General features: G+C 52.0%; 1 protein-coding gene across 1 annotated transcript; it reads left to right on the forward strand.

The window, feature by feature from the left end:
- The first annotated feature begins 94 nt into the window (after window positions 1-94).
- On the forward strand, window positions 95-23,377 carry SMPDL3B (sphingomyelin phosphodiesterase acid like 3B). Its single transcript, XM_030327714.1, has 8 exons — window positions 95-325; window positions 9,027-9,240; window positions 14,137-14,234; window positions 18,192-18,335; window positions 19,178-19,350; window positions 20,193-20,373; window positions 20,459-20,592; window positions 23,012-23,377. Exons 1-8 carry the CDS (start codon window positions 265-267, stop codon window positions 23,375-23,377), a joined length of 1,371 nt encoding a protein of 456 aa, XP_030183574.1. The 5' UTR covers window positions 95-264.
- The last annotated feature ends 573 nt before the right edge of the window (window positions 23,378-23,950 follow it).

Here is a 23,950-nt window from a genome sequence, read left to right on the forward strand (position 1 = left end):
TGGCTTTCTACCCCTCAGAGTTCAAAGGCCTGGCTGGTGCATCTTCCTGGGCAAGCCCTGCTCACGCCCTTCGAGGCAAAGGCAGAAAAGCCAGAGGAGGCAGGGCCTTGGATGACTAGGCACACAGGGAAACAGGACGGGAACGCGTGCTCAGGCCCATGGCCAACAACATCTAGTTAGGAAGCCTGCAGTTTCAGTCACAGATTCGGGGGGAGTCCTGTGGCTCCCGTGAAGTGAGCCCTAAAGACGAGGCGAGTCCCAAAGATGAGGCTGTTCAAGCTGCTGATTTTCTTGGCCCACTGGGGAGTCACCAGGGCTGAACCAGGTAGGTGCTGCAAATGCCTTTGATGCCTTTGTTTTGTACTATGAACTCGATCCTGGCTGCTGGGGACTGCTCACAGAAAGCTGAAAATGTTGCTAAAAATAGCAAGGCAGGAAGCTAGGGCAGGGAGGCCTGGGAGAGAGTCAGTGGGGGTGGGAAGGGGCTGCTCTTTGGGCCTGAAGATTTGAAGTGGAGGCCAGGGCTGGCCAGGGGAGGGACACTGGCTTCACTAAGAGATGTGGGCACATAAGAGCCAGCCATCTGGTAGAGGCAGAAGGTGGCGGGCAGATTCATGAATTCATTCGGCAAACGTTGGTTAAGGGCCATTTGCATATCATGCACTATTCTAGGAACCAGGAATGGGACAGAAAGGAAAAGGAACAAAGCCGAGCCCTAGTGAAGCAGCCCTTCACCTGGGGAGAAACAGACCAAAAGACACACGAACAAGTAAATGCATGGTCTTCTAGGAGATAATAAGTGTTATGGCGAATAATAAAGCAGAATAAAGGGGTGGGAGCGGGGGATGGGGGTACTTACGAGTGGCCAGGAAGTGACATTTGGGTAGAGACCTGAAGCAGTGAGGGAGAGAGCCATATGGACATCCAGGAGAACATTCCAGTAAGGGAGCTCACAAAGCACACAGGCCCTGAGCCTGATGCTCAGGTGATGCATATGAGGACGAGCATGGGGCCAGAGTGGCTGGGGCAGAGTAGGCAAGGTGAGTGGGAGAGATGAAGTTGGGGGCATGATGGGGGGAGGGAGGGCGCTGGGGGCTGGCGTCAGCTCACATATAAGCATGTAGACAATGTGAGGACTCAGGGTAGAATGGGACACCATTAGAGGGTTTGGGGAGAGCTGTGGGGTGACCTGACTTGTGTAGGTTTAAAAGAAAATTTTTTAATGTTTATATTTATTTTTGAGACAGAGAGAGACAGAGCATGAGCGGGGGAGGGGCAGAGAGAGAGGGAGACACAGAATCCAAAGCAGGCTCCAGGCTCTGCGCTGTCAGCACAGAGCCTGACATGGGGCTCGAACCCATGAACCATGAGATCATGAGCTGAGCTGAAGTCGGATGCTCAACCGACTGAGCCACCCAGGTGTCCCTGTCTTGTGTGAGTTTAAAAGGCTCCCTGGGCTGCATGTTGAGAGGAGACAGCAGTGGGGTAAAGGCAGGGTCTCAGTGTGCCCGAGACTTGCCTAGTTTTAGCACCGGAAGTTCAGTGACCTGGACGCTCCCTCAGTCCTGGGCTCCCTGGTAAAAGAGAAGCAGCCAAGCCCATGGGGGGCTGTTGCCATCGTCCCGTGAGAGGAGGTGGAGGATCCCCGGGGCGGTAGGAGCAGGGGTGGTTGGAGACGGTGTGATTCTGGACAAAACTTGCTGGCAGACGGTGGGGGTGACAGAAGGACTCTGGGGTGACTCCAAGATTTTTGTCTCAGCAGCTGTGAGGACCGAGTTGTCATTGGCTGAGGTGCAGCAGGAGGGGGTGGCAGGTTGATTAGGGATGTGTCCAGTTGGGGATGCCCGTTAAGGATTTCCATGCGTTGAAAGAGGAGTCAGTGGGCCGGCTGGACTTGGAATTTTCCTTAGGATCCTAGATTGCCCTTTCCGGGAGTCCTCGGATGGGACCTTAGAGGTGACCCTCCACCCTTTCTGTAGCTGCAGAAACTGAGGCTGAAAGGGGTCAGGGCTCTGCTGGTGGCTTGCTCGGCGGAGCTCAGTTCTCCCAGGCTGGAGCTGCTAGGTGCTCCCCTGGTCAGTGCATGTCCCCAGACACTACCCAGGAGCAGCTGGGAGCCCTGGCAAAGCACTCTGCTGGTGTGGCCGCATCCCAGAGGCCAGCGAGGAGGAGCACGGGGCCTGGGGCCGGAGACCAGAGCGAGACGCCTGAGAGGGACTTGGCTCTAAAAGCTCTGACCTCAAGGAGGAAGTGTCGCCGGGATGAGTGCTGACAGTGTGTCATTCCCTGTGAGGGCAACGTGTCCAGGAGACGCTGAGTGGCAGTCCTCCTTCGACCCTGCTGGGGGACTCCGGGCCCTGCCAGTCTGACTGGAGGGCGGGAATGGTTGCAAGGATCTCTCACTCTCTCGCTCTTTCACTTTTCTTTTCTTTTCTTTTTGAAAGTGTTTTAATGTTTATTTTTGAGAGAGAGAGAGAGAGAGAGGGAGAAGGAGAGGGAGAGAGAGAGAGAACGAATGGGGGAGCGGCTGAGAGAGAAGGAGACACAGAACTGGAAGCAGGCTCCAGGCTCTGAGCTGTCAGCACAGAGCCCAACACCGGGCTCGAACCCATGAATGGTGAGATCATGACCTGAGCTGAAGTCAGACGTTCAAGCACCCGACTGAGCCACCCAGGCGCCCCTCTTTCGCTTTTAAATGTGCTTTCTTGGAAATCCAAATGCCAGTGGGCACCCCACAGCCCAGAGTCCTAGTGGCTAAAATGGATCTCCCCGCCCCACAAAGGCACTAAGATGTTCATTGCAGCGTTGTTTATGCTGACAGCAGTAATGGAATAGCTGAAGAGATTGTGGAAAAAAACCACCCAGTGGAAGAGTTTTAAGGCGTCGCAGCAAAACTGAGAACAATAGGGATATTTATCAAGTACTTGTATGCCAGGCACTGCTGAAATTGTTACATAATACCCTCACAGCAGCCTTGTCAGGTAGGGATTATCAAGGTCACGGAGCCTCAGAGAAGTTAAATGACCAACCCAAGGTTACACGTGTAGTAAATGTCCGAGTTGGGACATGAACCCAAGCAGTACAACGTTACTCTGTTTATAAAATAATGCTATGTCAAAACAAAGAGACACTAAAGCAAAGAGCCAAGAAGAGCTAACATTTATTTTCTGAGACTTAGGAGGGGCCAGGCTGATGTTAGTGGCTTATCAGCTGTCCTTTCAAAACCCACTTGAAAAATTAGAGAAGGGGTGCCTGGGTGGCGCAGTCGGTTAAGCGTCCGACTTCAGCTCAGGTCACGATCTTGCGGTCCGTGAGTTCGAGCCCCGCGTCGGGCTCTGGGCTGATGGCTCAGAGCCTGGAGCCTGTTTCCGATTCTGTGTCTCCCTCTCTCTCTGCCCGTCCCCCGTTCATGCTCTGTCTCTCTCTGTCTCAAAAATAAATAAATGTTGGGGCGCCTGGGTGGCGCAGTCGGTTAAGCGTCCGACTTCAGCCAGGTCACGATCTCGCGGTCCGTGAGTTCGAGCCCCGCGTCAGGCTCTGGGCTGATGGCTCGGAGCCTGGAGCCTGTTTCCGATTCTGTGTCTCCCTCTCTCTCTGCCCCTCCCCCGTTCATGCTCTGTCTCTCGCTGTCCCAAAAATAAAAATAAACGTTGGAAAAAAAAAAAAATAAAATAAATAAATAAATGTTAAAAAAAATTTTAAAAAAAAAGAAAAATGAGAGAAGAAAAACCTCATTTGGTTTTTATAGACCCTATAAAGCAGGTACTATTACCATTATGCCCATTTTGCGGATGAGGAAAATGAGACTCAGAGGAGGCTCCACACTTGCCCAAGGTCCCACAGCTAGGAAGTGGCAAGACCAAGTCCGTACTCAGCTGCCTTACACAGTATGCCCTTGGAAGGGTCCTCTTGGGATGGTGGGTTTTATAGGTACTATTTTTTTCTCTTTTCTCCAAACTTTCTGGAATGTATACATCTATACTTTAAAAAACAAAATTACATTTTATTTTATTTTTTAAGCGTATTTATTTATTTTGAGAGACAGAGACAGCACAAATGGGGGAGGGGCAGGGCGGGGGGGTGGGGAGGACAGAGAATCCCAAGCAGACTCCGCACTGCCAGAGCGGGGCCGGAAGCGGGTCTTGAACCCACGAAACCGTGAGATCCTGACGTGAGCTGATACAAAGAGTCAGACGCTTAAGTGACTGAGCCACCCAGGTGTCCCCAAAATGAAATTTTAAAAGAATTCCACAGTACCGCTAGGTTTTTTCAGAGTCCAAATCTTTCCTCAAGTGCAGGAGAACTTTGAGACACCCAGTCGGAGAGCAATCATACCTGCTCTTGAACTGTGGGGTTCCTGCTTGCACCTTCCTTAGCGAAGAGCTTGGGTGGGGTGCCTGCTCCCTGGCTCTGTCTCCTCCCATGTAGCCCCCGTGCAGCACGGCCTTGTCTTTCAGCTTCATTTTTTAAAAAATAAATGGTAGAGGGGCGCCTGGGTGGCGCAGTCGGTTAAGCGTCCGACTTCAGCCGGGTCACGATCTCGCGGTCCGGGAGTTCGAGCCCCGCGTCAGGCTCTGGGCTGATGGCTCGGAGCCTGGAGCCTGTTTCTGATTCTGTGTCTCCCTCTCTCTCTGCCCCTCCCCCGTTCATGCTCTGTCTCTCTCTGTCCCAAAAATAAATAAACGTTGAAAAAAAAAATTAAAAAAAAAATAAATAAATGGTAGAGACACACTCTTTTATTTTTATTTTAGAGAGTGAGAGAGTGCATGAGCGGGGGAGAGGGGCAGAGGGAGAGAGGGGGAGAGAATTCTAAACAGGTTCCATGCTCAGCACAGAGCCCCATGCGGGACTTGATCCCATGACCCTGGGATCATGACCTGAGCTGAAATCAAGAGTCGGATGCTCAACCCACTGAGCCACCCAGGCGCCCCTATCCTTCAGTTTCTAATTGCAGAGAAACAGTCTCTTTCAGTGTGGGTTAGCATGGTAGGAAAACATTTCCCTCAAGAGTAAGCCTAGGGGGCTGTCATGAAGAGAGAGCAATTTATGTACTTACCACAAGGGGTCCTAAATGTTGGATTTAACAAGGGAACCCTCTGTGTTTTGGAGGGCCTCGGTTTCCAGAGGAGGAATTATAATGGAAATGTTTGGGGTCGATGCTTAGGGTCAAAAACAAAGGACTAAAATAGGGACCACGATCATCTTGTGGTGTGGGTTATACACAATAATAATAGCATTAGAACCGGCAGGGCCTTCGGATAACCTTTGTGCAATATTCTCATCTTATGTTTGAGGAAACAGAGGTTCCAGAAGAGAAGAAAAACTGAGGCCTGAGGGGCAGAGTGGCCCAGGGAATGAGCACAGGCTGGCTTGTCCACCACATGGCCGGGTGCCATCCAAGCATCAAGAGTTGGATGCTTAACCGCCTGAGACACCCAGGCGCCCCTCCATGACGTTTTAATTAGAGCTTAATTCCTCACAGTCTGTGGCTAATTCCATAGAAGCCTGTGGTTTCCACCCTTCTGTGGGCAACATACATGTTTTATAAAAGCCATCTGTTGGAGGCTCCGAGTCAACATTGTGTCTCAGCTTTGGAGTCAGAGAGGGCTGGGTTTGAGCCTCAGTTTCCTCATCTGTGAAACGGGCATAAGAATCCCACCTCACAGAATGGCGGCAAGGATGAAATGAGATGAGCATGTAAAGGGCACCTGGCTAACATTCTTTGGGTCTCACTAGTCCCATCATCTTCCTCGCAGCCTTGCTCACCGATTGAACATCTGTTCGGGCATCTTCCACCTCCCAGGCACTGCTCGAGGTGCTGAGGACACAGAGATGAACAAGACAGGCGGCATCTCTCACGGAACTGACAGAGTAGACAGGGAAGGTGGATGATACACAAGTCGATAAGCTCATTTCATTATGTGAGAGTGTTCTGAAGAAAATAAAACTGAGGGAGGCGATAACTAGCGACCAGACGGGTGGTGGGGGATGGAACTTGAGAAAAGGTAGTCAAGGAAGGCTTCTTTGAGGTGGTGACCTTTGGGCTGAGGCCTGAATGAGGAGCACAAAGCAGCCATGCGAGCAATGGCCTGGGGAAGACTGGGGAAGGCCGCAGAGAAGCCAGAAAGAGGCCCTACGAGGCGAAAGACTGGGGTGAGTTCTTTTGTGTGAGGTCTGTGTGATTTACTTCCACAGTGAAGACACCAGAGCCCAAGGAGGTGGAGCCCCCTGCTCTCTACGCCATTCCTTCCACCATCCTGGCCTCTCCTGGAGTCGGGCCTCCGGGGCACGTGCAGGTACACACACACACACACACACACACACCACGAGGAATGCCAGGGAGGCTGGAAGGAGTTTCAGTTCTACACTCTGACTAGACCAGAGCTCATGGGAAGGGAGCTTGTGGGAAGAGAGAAACCAACAGCTGACCCGTGAGCCTGTCAGCAGACTGGAGTTTCTGAAGTGAAGCAACTTTCACTGAGTTCTTTGAGGGATGACATCAAAAGGGCAGATCAGCTCCCTGTTGATGGTTAGCGGAAAAGAGCCGGCCTGAGGCAGGGGAACGGTCTCTGCATGGTCTTGGGCGGGGCGGGGGTGGGGGGGTGGGGGGGATCACTCTCCAGAGAGAAGGGCAAAGGGCCTCTCATGCGTCCGACCTGGTCAGCCCCGTCTCCGGCTTGGAAGCGGATGTGACCCCCCTTTCAGTCTCTGTGCAGGGGCTCAGGAAAGCCTACCAACTCTGCCCATTTACTAGTTGAAACGGGGCAGTTTCTTTCCTCTGGCTCGGGATTTTGTCTCTGTAGGAGTAATTTCACATGCAGTCATGGCCCGTGTAACAAGTTTAAATTGCCCCCATTAGAAACAAAGACTCTCAGTTTGGGTAAAGAATAAACATGCAGGCATAGACTGCAAAAGACTACAAGAAGACATATCTAAAATAAAAAGGCATCGGTTTTACCCCGTTAGCAATCACATCTTCCTGGGAGAGAATCAAGAGACGCAGGACCTCCACCATTTACCGTTTGATCTCAGGCAGGTTGACCTCTGAGCCTTAGTTTTCTTATCTGCAAAATGGGGGTGGTGATCAATATAGGTGACCCTTGAAGAACACAAGTGCGAACTGTAGGTCCACTTACATACAGATTTTTTGATACAGTATTTCCTCTTCCTTATGATTTTCTTAATAACACTTTTTCTCTAGCTTACTTTATTGTACCAATACAGTATATCATATATATATGTAACATACAAAATAAGTGTTTATAAACCGTTTATGTTATCAGTAAGGCTTCTGGGGTCAACAGTAGGCTATTAGTAGTTAAGTTTTGAGGGAGTCATAGTTATGCACAGATTTGTGACTGAGGGAGGGTCGGTGCCCCTAACCTGCACTGTCCAAGGGTCAACTGTACCTGCAGGGCTCTGGTGACTATGTAATGACCTTGGGAGGGATCAAGATTTAATCAGTCATTTGCACCTTAGTATAAGTAAGCTTCTGATCCTTTCCTGGGGCCAGGTTTAGATAAGGAGAGGTGAGAAGTCATAGAGAGAGAGGATCAGGGGCTGGACTTGACCTTCGGACCTCTCCTAGAGCCACACTGAATGCCCTGTGGCTTGGGTGGTGCCCCGGCCATCCAACCATGAAAGCTGCAGAAGCTGGGGCTCCCAGGCTGACCCAATTTCCTGGGCTGGGGGCAGGGCGGGGGTGGGGGGTGGGTACGACTATTGGCATTAAATGACACAGGAAATGGAGGAGGAAGCGACAGCAATGGTGGAGGGTGAGGAAATTCCAGGCTTTAGGGCAGAGGCCAAACCTGTTCCATAAGCCTCCTCGAAACTACTTATCCACTGTGCTGTACTGGGTACAGATGACAAATCCGCCCCATGTAGCTCGTTTTCTTCGTTGGGACTCCTTTCTCTCGATCGCACCGAGAGATTTTTTTTTTTTTTTTTTTTGAGGCTTTATTTTTAAGGAATCTGTGTACCCAACATGGGACTCATTTAGAACCCCAAGATCGAGAGTATCTCTACCACCTGAGCCAGCCAGGCTCCCCTCACACCAAGAGGTTTTCTGGCATCTCAGCCGCCCTTAGTTGGCTGAGACCAGGTTTCAGTTGACCACTTCAGGGCCACTCCCAGCTGCATCCAGAGCCACTAAGTACACACACCAGAAACTCGGCCCAACCTGAAGGAACATTCCTTCTTTTCTCGCCCAGCACTGCTGAGCTGCATCTCCACACATGTCCCCCAGGCTTTCGCTAATTAGCAAGATCTTACAAGGCAATTGGTGTGTACACTTTCTCCCAGCTCAGATTTTCGTCTGTATTTCTCTGGAGCCTGAGAAGATCTGCCTCTGGTTCTGGGCTCAGAAAGGTGAAGCAACTCACCCAAGGTCACACAGCTTTTATGTGGCTCCAGAGCCTGAGTGCTTATCCATGACACTCCCCAAAGTTTGCTCTTTTTTTTTAATATTTTTATTTATTTTTGAAGGAGAGAGAGAGAGACAGAGCATGAGTGGGGGAGGGGCAGAGAGAGAGGGAGACACAGGATCCGAAGCAGGCTCCAAGGCTCTGAGCTGGCAGCACAGAGCCCGATGCGGGGCTCGAACTCACAAACCGCGAGATCATGACCTGAGCTGACGCTGGACGCTCAACCGACTGAGCCACCCAGGTGCCCCTCCCCAAACTTTGCTTTAAAACAGGCACTCTGCTTAGAACTAACTCCCAAAGGATTCTTTGAGGGTCACGAAGCCCAATCCTTCACGCTGCTGCTGGGTCCCCTGAGGTGGGGAGATGGGGAAGGTCAAAGGTCACAGGGCAGGGACAGAGCCAATCTTTTTCTCTCCTACTCTCAGTGCCTCCCTGGGCAAAGTCAGACCTGTGGCTCTTTTTCTCTGAACGCTGGCTTCAGAGGAAACTTCATTTCACATTTACAGCTTGCTCTCTCCCAGCCCAGGGTACCCCTGGGCGCCTTCGCCATCCAGGCTCAGGGAGGGACCAGCATTGAAGAGGGTCTCCTTTCCTCTGCAGGGAAGTTCTGGCACATCTCGGACCTGCACCTTGACCCTGACTACAAGGTGTCTGAAGACCCCCTCCAGGTGTGCCCATCAGCTGGCTCCCAGCCGGTGCCCAATGCAGGCCCCTGGGGTGACTACCTCTGCGACTCTCCCTGGGTCCTCATCAACTCCTCCATCTATGCCATGAAGGAGATCGAGCCCAAGCCAGACTTCATCCTCTGGACCGGGTGAGAGCAGTCACAAGAGCTAGCCTTCACCTGCCGGCCTGGCACCCTCCCCACACTATCTCCATTTGGCCTCTCACCAGTCCTGATTCAGAGTCTACGAACCTAAAGCTCAAAGTTATGCAACTTGCTCAAAGGACTCTTGGCCTGGCTGATCCCAAAATTTGTGCCCTTGACTCTGTGTCTCCCAGACTTAGCAGAACGCAGCTCACTCTGAGGCTGGGGACAGTCATGGCCCATCTGGGTATGTGGACAGCTATTGGATTTTTTTTTTTAATTTTTTATTTGAGAGAGAGGGAGAGAGAGAGAGAGAGAATCCCTGTACTCATGTGAGTGGGGGAGAGGGACAGAGAGGGAGAGAGAGAGAGAGAGAGAGAGAAAGAGAGAGAATCTCAAAAGCAGGCTCCACACTCCGTGCAGAGTGCTGGGGCTTGATCCCACAACTCTGGGATCATGACCTGAGCCAATATCAAGAGTTGGATGCTCAACGGACTGAGCCACCCAGGCGCCCCAAGAGTTCCTGGATTTTAAGTCAGGTGGACAAACACTGGGGCCACTCCCACCGGTGTTTAGGGACTCCAAGCCCTAGAGATCCAAATGCAGGGAGGGAAGAAGGTAGAGGTGAGGAGGGAGCAAAAGGCAAGCTGAGGACAAAGCGCAAGGTAACACCCCAGAACCCTATTCCTGCCCCCAGGTGGGATATGTGTGACATTCTCAGGCTCCTGGCTGTCCAAGAATGAAGGAAAGGGAAAGGAAAAAGCAAGTGGTTAACTGATAGAGATCACAGTCATGCGGGACATGGGTCTCCATCAGTTTGCAACTGTTTTAATGATTTATTTTGTTTTTTATTTTTTAAAAAATCTTTAATGTTTACTTTTGAGAGAGACAGAGAGAGACAGAGTGCGAGCAGGGGAGGGGCAGAGAGAGAGGGAGACACAGAATCCGAAGCAGGCTCCGAGCTCCAAGCTATCGGCACAGAGCCCAATGCGGGGCTCGAACTCACGAACCGTGAGACTGTGATCTGAGCCGAAGTCGGACACTTAACCGACTGAGTCAGCCAGGAGCCCCGGGCTTTATGTTTTGTAAGAAAAAAAGCAATCTTATCAATAATCAGACCCCACTTCCCCCCAGAAACCTATAACTCAATTTCCTGGAGCCCTAACATCACCCTCTCCTCCACAGGATAGAAAATCTTATATAACCAGTCGCTCCTCACAACCCCAGTGCAGCTGTTTTTGCCCACAGGTCCTGTCCCTGTACCCTAATAAAACCACCCTCTTTGCACCGAAGAGGTCTCAAGAATTCTTTCTTGGCCATGGGCTCCGAACCCTGCTCCTTCCAACCACATCAGAGAGCCTGAGAGTGGTCTGGCATTGGGACCAAGCGTCCTGGCTGCCCTGGCCCTGGAGGGTTCTCACTGGTCAGACTGTTCTGCCCGAAGATAGCACGTGGGGTGATTTCTGCTCAGCCAGACTCCATTTCTGCTTCTTATCCAAGGACGCTGCCGTGAGTCCTCCAACTTCCCTTAGCACTGGCGGTCCTTGTCACTCGAGGTCCACCCTTCGCTCACCGGCGCCTTTCTCCCTCCCTTGGCTGACCTACCAAGAACTTGTGTTCAGCCCCTGGGGTAGACACTTGGGGAGCCGAGATGATAAGACCTGGACTGGCCTTCAAGGAGCTCACGGTCTTGGGGCGATGCAGACGAGTCCACTGAACCACCGTATCCCAGCAAGGAGAGAGGGTCACTGGGGGATGCGGGAGCTTCGCAGGGCACCTGATTCCATCTGGCAGGATCGGGGAGGGCTTCTCACAGGAAGTGGTATCCAGGGAGCTGGTGAAGAAGGCTGGCAGGAGCTCTGACCTCTTGCTCCCTCTTTCAGCCTCAATGGACACTTCTACAGGGCAGGATCAAACCCATGATGCCCTCAGCTGTCCTTTAGTGTGGCATGGGAGTGACCGGGAATGACCCTCAGATGGACCCTGTGGTTGGTGGTGGTGGGAGGGGGGGGAAACTAGATGCTTAAGAAATGTGACAGGGTCGTGGCGTCTGGGTGGCTCAGTCGGGTAAGCGTCCAACTCTTCGTATCGGTTCAGGTGGTGATCTTGCGGTCGTGAGATCAAGCCCCATGTCAGGCTCCACACTGAGCATGGAGCCTACTTGGGATTCTCTCTCTCCCTTTCTCTCTGCCCCTCCCCTGCTTGCACACTCTCTCTCAACATAAATAAATAAATGAACTTAAAAAACAACAACAAAAAAGAAATGGGGCAGTGTCTCAGGGCAGTCCTGGGCAGCTCAGGAATCAGTCTAAGAAGAGAGTGAGCTTTAAGCCATGACCTTGAACTCTTGCTCCCAAGAGGCATCTGGCTCCGGGAGCCTCTGCTCTGAATTCTCTGAAGAGGAGCTGTGGGAGGGACGTGCAACATTCTGAAAGACGTGAGCCCTCTGGGAAAGGTGACTACTTTGGGAAATTCTGACCCTTTAACAGAAACAGGATGTTTCCGGGAAACCTCTGGGACCTTTTACAATTCAATTTCTAAAAAGTTTGACTTCCCTGGGCAAGTTGCCATCCCTTAGGGGTAATCTGTAGAAACTGGAAGTGTTTTCTTTCTTTCTTTTTTTTTTAATGTTTATTTAGTTTTGTTTTCTTTTTTTAATGTTTATTTATTTTTGAGAGAGAGAGAGACAGAGCGTGAGTTGGGGGAGTAGCAGAGAGGGAGACACAGAATCCAAAGCAGGCTCCAGGCTCTGAGTGGTCAGCAGAGATCCCGATGCGGGGCTCGAACCCAGGAGCCGTGAGATCATGACCTGAGCCGAAGTCGAACGCTCAACCGACTGAGCCACCCAGGCGCCCCTGTTTATTTAGTTTTGAGAGGGAGAAAGGCAGAACATGAGTGGAGGAGGGGCAGAGAGAGAACGAGGCACAGAAATCCGAAGCAGGCTTCAGGCTCTGAGCTGCCAGCACAGAGCCCTACTCGGGGCTCGAACCCCTGAGCTGTGAGATCATGACCTGAGCCGGAAGTCGGACGCTTAACGGCCTGAGCCACCCAGGCGCCCCAAGAAACTGCAAGTGTTTTCCAAAAGAAAGAATTAGATCCTCCAAAATAGGGACAAATAAAAAAGGAACTTTGTTCTGATGACTCTGGACCCCTGGCCTGTCCCTGGGGAAGACAGGGCCGAGAGGTTCCTCTTGCAGCCCTGAGGAGGGTGTCAGGAATGCAGCAGGGTGTGATGAGTGTAAGCGTGGACCCTGGAGCCAGTCTGACTAAACTCAGACCCTGGATTCTAAACTCTCTGTGCCTGGATTCTTTATCTGTCAAACAGGACTAACAATAGAACTCACATTGTAGGATTATCGATGGGAAGCCCACGGGGCTGTGGGTGTCACACACAGAAAGCCCCTGGCACAAAGTAAGCCACGGTGAGCTGTTAGCAACGGTAGCAGTACTATTAATTAAGCTACTTAACTTCTCCGGGGATGGGGGGCGGTGGGGAGGGGGCGGAGGGCACCTGGGCAGCGGCTGCCTCACCCTGTCAGGTCCAGCAGGGTCCTCAGGCTTTAGATTGTGGGGGCTCCGACCCATCCCCTAACCTGCCTTTCCCCATTCTCCTCCCTGCTCCCTGGCCTTGCTGTGTATTTCTAACTTGGATCCAGGAATTTAGGTCAGCCGAACGAGGGACAGAACGGTCCTGGGGCAGGTCCTGGATCTGCGGTAGAGTAGATTTGAACTCTAAACTCTGAAGCCAGCTCCAAACTCCTGAGAACCCTTTAGGGAACACAGCAGGACTCAGAGATGACTTTTCCACCCCGAGCTTCCTGGGGGCCTGCAAGATGGGACTGGAACTCTCAAGCTTCCCTCTTTAAATAATAATTATAACTGAGCAGCTACTATTCTACATTTTATTTTGTATTTATTATTTATTTATTTTTTTAAAGAGAAAGGAAAACAAGGGCGCCTGGGTGGCTCAGTAGGTTGAGTGTCCGACTCTTTGATTTCAGCTCAGGTCATGATTCCAGGGTCGTGGGATGGAGCCCTGTGTTGGGCTCTGCAATGAGCATGGAACCTGCTTGGGATTCTCATTCTCTCTCTCTCTCTCTCTGTTCCTTCCTTGCTTATGCACGCACGCACATTCTCTCTCTCTCTCTAAAAATAAATAAGCTTAAAAAAAACCCCAGGGGCGCCTGGGTGGCTCAGTCGGTTAAGTGGCCGACTTTGGCTCAGGTCATGATCTCACAGTCCGTGAGTTCGAGCCCCACATCAGGCTCTGTGCTGACAGCTCGGAGCCTGGAGCCTGTTTCAGATTCTGTGTTTACTTCTCTCTGACCCTCCCCATTCATGCTCTGTCTCTCTCTGTCTCAAAAATAAACGTTAAAAAAAATTTAAAAAAACAAAACAAAACAAAACAAAACAAAACCCAAAAAGCAGAAGTTACAAAAAAAAAGAAGATAAAGGAAAAGACTTTCCAAGTTAGGAGAGCTGCCCAGGAAATATGCCCTTTATAAGGCAGAAAGTGGTCCCACCAGTCTACATTTTATATATATATATATATATATACACACACACACACACACACACACACACACACATAATTTCCCCCCCTTTAATAAAGTCTCATGAAAATCTAGGAGTAGGTACCATTATCTTCCCTATTTTACAGACGACATAATGGAGGCTCAGAGAGGTTAAACAACCAGCCCAGGGACCCACAGCAGGTCAACGGCAGAGCCCAGGTTTGAGCTCCGTCTTGCGTGACCCCCAGCTCCAGCCTGGCCCTTCCCTCTCAGGGGATGCCTGAGGGCCAGTTCCACAGCCTCTTTTCTCACGGCTGGGCTGTCCCTTCCTTTTCTCGTGCCCCTTCCTGAGCTGCCCACACCAAACCGGCTCGATGGTGTTTTCCAGTGACGACACACCTCATGTGCCCAATGAGAGGCTGGGAGAGGCAGCCGTGCTGGGAATTGTGGACCGCCTGACCAGGCTCATCAGAGAGGTCTTTCCAGGTAAGACTCTGTCACTGGTTCCCCTGAAACAGTTCCGGAACCCCAGGCAGTGTCCGGCACGGTGGGAGAGCAACAGCAGCAAGATGTGGAGGAGCGACCTTCAACCACGGGCAGCACTGGCTGCTGGCCAAGTCCCCGGCGGGGCACTTCACGGCGATTGATTGTTTCTTCCCTTCCAGCAACGCTGCAAAGAATGTGAGACATCACCGGCCTGTGTTTACACGCAGCATCCCATTAACAGAAATGCCTGACATTTCGCTGCCTTCTGCCCTTGCCTGTTTAACGCAGACTCACGGCCCCGTCTCAGGGCATCTACGGTTACATACGGGCATGATTCCCAGGAAGTCTCATGGGGACTCGCAGAGAGCCCTATGTCCTGCGGTGGCCCCAGGGCTGCCATCCACTGCCCTGAAACCATCCTGGCTACAGGGGCCTCCGGGAGATGCTGGGCTCCAGCTAAAGTGATGTTCTTGTGCTTCTAGGGCTTTCAGAGCCCAGGAGGGCAGGCAGAGCTGTGAGTGATGATGGCAGCAGTCCCATGGAACATGACAAGGAGAATGGGATCCGCATCCCTCACCTAATGGACCCCGAAAATGTTTTTAAGCAGCCTGTGCCAAACACAAGGTCGTGGGGGCTGAATCAGGCTCTCGGGCTGCCAGCTGGGGACCCGTGAGAGCAGCCCACTAGCCCCCCACTCCCTCCCTTCGGGTTCTGGTACAGCTGCGTCCTCTAAAGGCCTTAGTCATGGGTCCCCAGGACCCAGATATGGGCTAATGATGATACAAATAAATATGGCAGCAGCAGTGACTACACGTATCTATGCATCGAGTGCTCTGTGTCAGGCACCGTGCTAAGAACATTACATGCTTTAGCTCCTTGCGATAATCCTGGAGGGACGTGCTATTACTGTTTCAACTTTCCCGGTGAGAAATGTGAGCCTCCGAGTCAAGTAAACTGGTCAAGGTCACGTGGCAAGGGTGAGGACACGAATCCAGCTCTGAGCGCCACTCTTATCCACCACTGCCACTGCCACTCCAGGAGGGGCCCTGTGCTGTCACCACCCCACATCTGTCCTCCAGGCAACCTTTCTGCCACCTTCTTCCCTCGATGGGAATCATTTTATGCAGCATGGTCTAGTTGTCTGGACGCATAGATGAGGAACCTATGGCTCAGAGCCAGTCAGTTCCCAGGGAGGGACTCAAACTCATCCAACCCTGAGCCCTCTTTCCTTGGCTCCCCACGCACTTCGGGAATAAAAGCGGAACGATGGCTGAGAAAATGCTTTCTAAGTATGAGTTAACACACAAACATAAGTTAGAAGATCCTCTAGCTTATAACACACTTGCACAGTTACTGAATTTCCTAATATTCCAGACGCTATCAACTGTAAGTCGCATCGTATTTTATGTATTGCTAAGGACAAAAATGCTGTTAATTCAAGTACGACAGTGCTTCCTCATGGCCTCAGTAAGTTACACTCCGCCTGTAGAGATGTTAAAATAGAACATACTAGAAGAGTTCAAATCAAATGGATCCCGCGACCCCTGGGATCGGGACCGGAGTCAAAATCAAGAGTCAGATGCTTAACCGACTGAGCCACCCAGGCGCCCCGAGGCATTATCTGAGAATTACAGCAACACAGGTCAAGCAAGCACTCTCCGTTTTATTGGTAAATAAAGCCGGAGCACTGAGAAGTCAAGCAAATTGCTGCAGGGGAGGAAGGGACCGCAACTCCGGATTTCGGATCCACATCGTGTGTCATGCGTTCTTCCGGCCACGTGCCACCTGTGTTCCCCATCAGAGTCACTGTGAACCCCGGCCCCTCTCCTCCAGCATGGCTGAGTGGTGAATGCAGGTGTGCTGGGCAAACAGATCTCAGTCCCGATTCAGTCTCTGCCAGTTCCCACGGGGCAATGCCCTGGAGACTCAGTTTCCTCTCTGTGCAAAACGAGGAAAAGAACGGTACCTGCCCAGAAGGTTGTTGTCAGGATTAAGTAATCCACTCACTCATTTAGTGAGTCAACAAATATTTATTGAGCATCTTATTCTTACTGTGAGTGAGATACCATTCTAGGGGGGAGGGAACTTGGCCAGGTTGTGCCCTCATGGAGCTTGTGCTTGTCAGAAGCTTCTAACCGTGCCTGGCACAAAGAAGCAGCGAAGGAAGGAGAGAGTTCCTCCCTTCTCATCTGTTCTTAGAATTCCAGGGATTTGTGGGGCTTGGGGCATTTTTTTTAAACGGCTTCTTTTTTCTTTTTCTTCTTCTTTTCTGAGAGAGCATGAGGGAGTGTGCATGAGGGAGGGGCAGAGAGAGAGAGAGAGAGGGAAAAAGAGAGAAACTTAAGCAGGGTCCGTGCCCAGTGCAGGGCCCGACTTGGGGCTTGATCTCATGACCGTGAGACCACGATCTGAAGCCTAAACCAAGAGTCGGATGCTCAACTGACCGAGCCACCCAGGTGCCCCTGAAATGGATTCTTAAAGGCTGGTGGCATTTGTGTTAAAGAGGCGAGGGTTTTCCAGGCAGGTACAGTGAGGGCTTCTGCCTTTGCAAACAATTCTTGATGGGAATTTTACAACCTCCTCCTTCAGCAGACCTTTTAGCACTTTCAGATCTTGTAGGCTCTACAGCGCAAAAAGTCTCTGTGAAAATATCTCTCCAAGTGGGAACTGGAGGCTCCATCCTCCCTCATTGGTTCAAGGTCAGTCCCTGGGGAACGCCAGGCTAAAGGCAAAACCCTGCCCTGAGCTCAGAGGGGTTTTTATTCATTGTCAAACTTTTTTTGTAATGTTTATTTATTCTAGAGAGAGAGAGAGAGACAGAGACAGAGACAGAGCATGAGCGAGAGAGGGGCACAGAATCTGAAGCAGGCTCCAGGCTCCGAGCTGGGGCTCAAACTCAACAGCCGTGAGATCATGACCTGAGCTGAAGACACTTAACTGACTGAGCCACCCAGGTGCCCCGTGTTTATTGTGAAACTTTTTTTTTTTTAACGTTTTATTTTTATTTTCGAGACAGAGAGAGACAGAGCATGAACAGGGGAGGGGCAGAGAGAGAGGGAGACACAGAATCTGAAACAGGCTCCAGGCTCTGAGCTGTCAGCACAGAGCCCGACGCGGGGCTCGAACTCACAGACCGTGAGATCATGACCTGAGCCGAAGTCGGACGCTTAACCGACCGAGCCACCCAGGCGCCCCTATTGTGAAACTTTTATTGAGAAACTACTACTTGCCAGACACAGAAGTAAAATACAAGCAAGAATGAGGCTACTTCTGGGGAGGAAATGAGTCTGATGGGCTCCCTCCCCACAGGAGTCATTCACAAGCCACTTCCTTTCCTTTCCTTCCTTTCCTTCCACCCCCCACCCTGTTGTAGGCTTCTATTGCAAGTGGCTCTTCCCTTTTTTGTGACACCCTCACACCTCTAATTACTCAATACCTGTCAACCCCACTGCACTGCAAGACCCCTGGGACGGGGACTGGGTGCCTGGTTCCCAGATCTACATGAGGTGCTCGATAAACACCCCTTGACTCACGAATGAGTGAAACTCCTAAGGCTCCCCGAGTGAACCAAACCCTTTCCCTAAAAGTCAGTGGATCTGGAATCGACAAGAACAAGGGAGCACTAAATTGCCAAGGGGCTGATAATGGATGTGAAGGTTATTTAGGTCTTCTAGCTTTCTTCTTCTCATCCTCTGATGCTTCCTTCTGACCAGGGAACTTTATGCTGGGAATGGGGTTCGGAACTGGGATCAGAGAACTCACGGCTCTTCCTTCCCAGGTCTGAACAACGTAGAGCCAGATTCCACTGAATGTGGTTTTCTGCTTATCTCTGTATTTTCCTCATTTGTGCCACGGCGTTTCTCCATTAGCGCGGACGGCTCCTAGCGGACCGAAAATGACTAACTCCACCAAGCGCTTTCACATAAATATGTTTATATTTCTCTTTTTTCCGCCCAGGTACTAAAGTCTTCGCTGCTTTGGGGAATCATGACTTTCACCCCAAGAACCAGCTCCCAGCAGGGAGCAACAGCATCTATGATCAGGTAGCAGAACTGTGGAGGCCCTGGCTCAGTAACGAATCCATCGCTCTCTTCAAAGAAGGTACTAGCACCAGCTGCAGCTATAAGCACTTACTTGTATGCCAAGGTCTGATTGAATTTTGTCTTCAACACGACCCCGTGAAACAGGTACTGATTTTATCCCCATTTTACGGATAAGGAGCCAGAGGCTTGAAGATGTCGAGTCACTTGGCCAAGATCAGCCAGCTTAGAGATGGCCGACTCCAGTGCCCATACGCTCCACCCCATGGCACTAGTGAGGATCATAAATGAATGTTTATTGAGCATATACTGTGTGCCAGGCACTTACTCTCAGCACATTCCGAGACTCCTCACAAAAACCCTAGGAAGGGGCAGTGACCTCCGGTTGAGGCCAGGTTTCCCATCCTTGGCACCGTTCACACCTCGGGCCGGATAATTCACCGTGGGGGCCGTCCTGTGTGTTGTAGGGAGCATAGCAGCATCCAAGCCCTCTAACCACCGGATACCAGTAACACCCTCCACTGTGATAACCAAACATGTCTCCAGCCCCTGCCAAATGGTTCCTGGGGGACAAAATCAGTGGCTGAGAGCCACCGATCCAGAGACACGGCCAGCACAAGGTGACCCTGGCTTACTCTCTTCCCTGTCCTCAGTTCCAAATGGTGAAAACCCAACCAGAAGCCCGCGGGTTTAGTCCACAGAGATCAGCTTCTGGGACAGAGTGTTGAGTGAATGGGGTTGACAGTGGATCTGGAGGGACAAATGCTCCAGAGCCTCTGGTTTTACTCACCGTGCCCCTCCTATGGGAAAGATGGGAAGGGAGGACGCAAGGGCAGGAGAAGCTGGGCATGGAGTGGAGGGCACAGAGGTCCCTTCAGATCCTCTCTGGCTGTGACGTCTTAGGTGCCTTCTATGCCGAGAAGCTGCCTGGACTGAGTGGGGCTGGGCGAGTCGTGGTCCTCAACACCAACCTGTACTACGGCAACAATGAGCAAACAGCGGGCATGGCCGACCCTGCTCGGCAGTTCCAGTGGTTGGAAGACGTGCTGACCAATGCATCCCGAGCTAAGGAAATGGTAACGGCTCCTGCCTCCACCTCCCACCTCTCTGGGGTCACTTCCTGAAGGAGTCTCCTGCCTCCACACAAACTCGCCCAACCACTCAAGATGCCCCCATCACAGAGGGGTCCTTCATCATCCTGGTACCAGGAGGCAGCTTTTTCCATCCACACAACAGCCTGTGAAAAAGAGTACGAGTATTCTAGGGGCCACCTGGGTGGCTCGGTTGGTTAGCGTCTGACTTTTTTGTTTTCTTCGTGTTTATTTTTGAGAGAGAGGGAGAAAAAGACAGAGCATGGGCAGGGGAGGGGCAGAGAGAGAGGGAGACACAGAATCTGAAGCAGGCTCCAGGCTCTGAGCTGTCAGCACAGAGCCCGACTCGGGGCTGGAACCCATGGACCACGAGATCATGACCTGAGCAGAAGATGGACGCTCAACCGACTGAGTCACCCAGGCGCCCCAAGCGTCTGACTCTTGATTTTGGCTCGGGTCATGATCTCATGATTTGTGGGATCGAGCCCGTCATCGGGCTCTGTGCTGACAGGGTAGAGCCTGCTTGGGATTCTCTCTCTCTACTTCTCGCTCTGCCCCTCCCTGGCTTACACTCTGTCTCTCTCTCTCTCTCAAAATACATAAATAGAAAAATAGAAAAGCATACTCCAGGTGGCAGGCTTAGCACAGGCAAAGGCACACAGTGGAAAACACCAGGTGAAATCTTTGCTGGGTACCCAGAGTACCGGAATCTGCTTTGCAAGGGGTACCTTTGATCCTGTCTGCTTGCCTTTTGGGAGGAGGGCGGGCAGGCGTGAGGGGTCGGGGAGGGCATCCTTGAGCCCCTCCTGGGTACCCCTTCTGTGCAGGTGTACATTATTGGCCACGTGCCCCCAGGGTTCTTTGAGAAGACTCGGAACAAAGCTTGGTTCCGGGAGGGCTTCAATGAGGAGTACTTGAAGGTGGTCCGGAAGCACCATCATGTCATCGCGGGGCAGTTCTTCGGTCACCACCACACTGACAGCTTCCGGATGTTTTATGATGATACAGGTACTCGGCGAGGAGGGCAACTGCCAGCCCAGCTCCCTCCTCCTCTTGCCAGCCTCTCTCAGTCCCACTGTCTCTCTCCTGAAAGGTGCCCCCATCAGCGTCATGTTCCTTACACCGGGGGTCACCCCATGGAAAACCACCTTACCTGGAGTGGTCAACGGGGCCAACAATCCAGGCATCCGGGTATTTGAATACGACCGAGCCACACTGAGCCTGCAGGTCAGGAGCCCTGCCTGGGTCTGTTGGGGCCAGAGGAGGAGGGTGGGGAGGGACCTGAATGTATCACTGCCTTGCCTAAGTCCTTCCAGGGAATCCACCTTCTTCTAGAGCTCAGGTTCAGAACCCCTGAGCCACCTCCAAATCCTGCAACCAAATCAGGTCAGTTTTTTGTCCCCAAATCTCCCTTCACCCTAGATCACATTCTCCAACTTGGCCTCCCTGCCTTTAGCCCTGCCCTGCTGTAGCTCGTCTGCTATATACTACAGAAGGAACTAATTTTTTAAGTCCTTCTTGTCTCTCTCCTGCTCAAAAACCTTCAATGGCTCCCCAGTGCCCATAAGATTATAAGCTGGATCTCCCTGGCTTGGTATTCAAGGCTTCTGACAGTCGTGACCTCATGCCCATTGCCCACCTCATGCCTATACCAACTAGGTCCCAGCCAAAGCAGGCCCCTAACTCATCAAGCAACCCCTCATCTCCTGGGATGTGCTTGCGATTGTTGAAACAGCAAAGAAATATTATTCCTTAATTTATTCAACAAAATATACCAAGCATCGACCGTGTTCCCTGGTTCCCAGGCCCTGAGTTCAGGAGATACATAAGTGAACAATAATAAAGTCACCACTCTCCTGGAGCTGACGTTCTTACAGGAGACACACAATAAATAAATCAGGAAAGTTAAGTGAGGCATGGAGAGAAGCGCTAAGGAGAAAACAGAGTGAGGAGGCCAGTGTGCCAGCGGTAGGGTATGTATGTATGCTGTGAGATGGGTGAGGCAGGGAAGGGTCACTGATAGGGTGACATTTGAATTCTGAGTAAATTGAGGGAGGGAACCACGTGAGCATGGTGTGTGGGGGGGGGGGGAAGGCGAGGAAAGAGCAAGTTCAGAGGCCCTGGGGTGGGAGTGTGCTCAGTGTGTTAGGGAAGAGCAAGGAGGTCTGTGGCTGCAGAGGAAGGCACAAAGGGAGAGTGGGAAGAATGAGGTCAGATCATGTCAGCCATGAGTGGGACTCTGGATGTGAAGGGTTTGGAGCGGAAGAACTAAATATTCTGACTTGTAATTTTACAAAACCGCCACGTCTGCTATTCGGAGAACAGGCTTAAAGGGCAAGCAAGGGCAGAAATGGCGGTGGGGAGGGGGGGGATCAGTTAGGAGGTGACAACAATAATCACTGAGAGGTGACGGTGCCGCGGGCCAGGGTGTGGCAGTGGGGCGGTGAGATGCCCCGGATCCTGGATGTGTGCCGAAGGCAGAGAAGATAGGATTTGCCGGTGGACTGGATAACAGTGTGAGAGACAGGAGTCCCGGCTCTGGCCTCAGCGCCCGGAAGGGTGAAGCTGTCCTTCACTGAAATGGGATCACTGCGCGAGGAACAGGTTTCAGAGGGAAGATCAGAAGTCTGGTTGGGGACCTGTTAACTTTGGGAGGTCTAGATGCTATCCAGGCAAAAGTGCCCAGGGAAGAGGCAGCAGGGTATTCAAAGAGCAGGCCCGGGAAGAGGTGGATATAGAGATTTAATCTGGGTGTTGAGAGAGGACATTTATAGCCAGGGGCTGGATGAGATAACGTAGGTCCTTGATTCCAGAGCAAATGTGTATGGAAAAGAGGTCTGAGGGCTTTTTTTTTTTTTTTTTTTTTTTAGGACTTTCAAGAGTATGGCCTGTTGTCCACATGGGCACTCAGAGGGCCTTAGCAGAGGAATCACAGCCTGGTTCTTCGTCCCCCCTGCCCCCAACATACTCCACATCCTTCTCAGGGAGGGAGTCAGAGAGGCCTGGGTTTTCCACCACTCATGAAATTTTTTTTTACCTCTTTGGCCTCCGTTTATGGGGGTAACAGTACCTCACAGGGTTTGGAGAGGACCAAATGAAATAATGTAATGTGCCCAGGGGGAAGTTACCATCTATTCATAGCAGCTCCTCTTACCCCACTTCTAGTGACTTGAGGCAGGCCCACAAAGTTAAGTGGAAAGCATTGGACAGATAAACCTTTCCAGATTCTAGTTCTGAAGATGCACTGGAGACCTAGGGGTCTTGAGTGTATCCCAAGCCCTCGGCAGCCACAATCCCATAACCTCGTTCAGCCAGGCACCTCATCCTACTTTTTAAAGTTGCTTTTTATCTATTAATTCTATAAACATTTCCTGTGTATCTGGGACAGAAAACGCGTAGGCCGCAGGGTTAACAACCTGGATTCCAAACCTGCCACTGCTACTAAATACCCGTAGGACCCTGCCCAAATTAATTAAACTCTTTGGGACTCAGTTTCCTCATTTGTGAAATCGGGTATTAAGTGCAGGTACCTCGTCAGCAACAGCAGTCATAGTTACAAAGAGTCTGGGGGCAAATGCAAGGTGCAGGGTTGGGGGGTGGGAGCTGACGGCTGCTCATGGCCTACCCTCCTCCCTCCCTCCACCAGGACATGGTGACCTACTTCGTGAACCTGAGCCAGGCGAACGAAAAGGGGATCCCGCTCTGGGAGCTTGAGTACCGGTTGACCGAGGCCTACGGGGTGCCCGACGCAGGCTCCCGCTCCATGCACGCGGCGCTGGGCCGCATCGCCAGCGACCCCGGCACGTTGCAGCGCTACTACGTCTACAACTCCGTCAGCTACGACAGGGAGGCCTGCGACCCGGCCTGCAGCGCCGAGCACGTGTGCGCGATGCGCGAGGTGGCCTTCGACGCTTACGCCGCCTGCCTGCGCGCCCCCGGCGCCGCGCCCGCGCCCCGGCTCGCGCTCCTGCTCGCGGCGCTGCTGGGCCTGCGCGCGCTGCTAGCGCCGTGACCTCGGGCGCCCGGCCGCCTGGCTCGCTCGTCCCCGGGGAGCACGCGGCCACACCTGCCCGGCGTCGGCAGAGTGAACTGGGATGGGGCAGCCGGATTGGGAAATGAACCTCCAAAGACTCCCGCGCAACCAGCCCCGCCCCCCTCCAGGATATTTTTCATCCAAAAAACAATGCTCATCGAGCATCTTACTCTGTGCGTTTCTCTTAATATGTAAATAAGGTTTAATACAACTCCCTTGCACAGTTACCGCACGTCCTCCCCCCGCCCCTTGTATTTGGATAATCAGAGCAAAACGAGCCTCCTGGAAGCCGAGTCTTGACCCCGTGCCCTCGTTCTCTCCCGCGCTCGTCCGAAATCGACGCCTCCTCAGTTCGCGAAGTCCCGCAATCGGGAATCGGAACAGGCCTTTATGTTTTGCAACTATGCGGAAGTGAGGGATCCCAGTTGTTGCTCGGGCGCTACTCTCCCGGCCATTTTTGTCATCTCGGGCCTCCTTTCGCCTCAACTGCAAAACGAGGCAATTAGAAGTTTGCTGAGCTAAGTAAGGGCAGTGTGCCTGGGTCGGTCCTAG

The sequence above is a fragment of the Lynx canadensis genome, chromosome C1 (assembly GCF_007474595.2).
Source record: "Lynx canadensis isolate LIC74 chromosome C1, mLynCan4.pri.v2, whole genome shotgun sequence".
NCBI classification, from domain to species: domain Eukaryota; kingdom Metazoa; phylum Chordata; class Mammalia; order Carnivora; family Felidae; genus Lynx; species Lynx canadensis.

Coding starts and splice junctions, on each gene's coding strand:
- SMPDL3B (XM_030327714.1), top strand. CDS start 265: ATGAGGCTGTTCAAGCTGCTGATTTTCTTGGCCCACTGGGGAGTCACC. Junction 9,241..14,136: donor GACTTCATCCTCTGGACCGG/GTGAGAGCAGTC, acceptor GGTGTTTTCCAG/TGACGACACACCTCATGTGC. Junction 19,351..20,192: donor CATCCCGAGCTAAGGAAATG/GTAACGGCTCCT, acceptor CCTTCTGTGCAG/GTGTACATTATTGGCCACGT.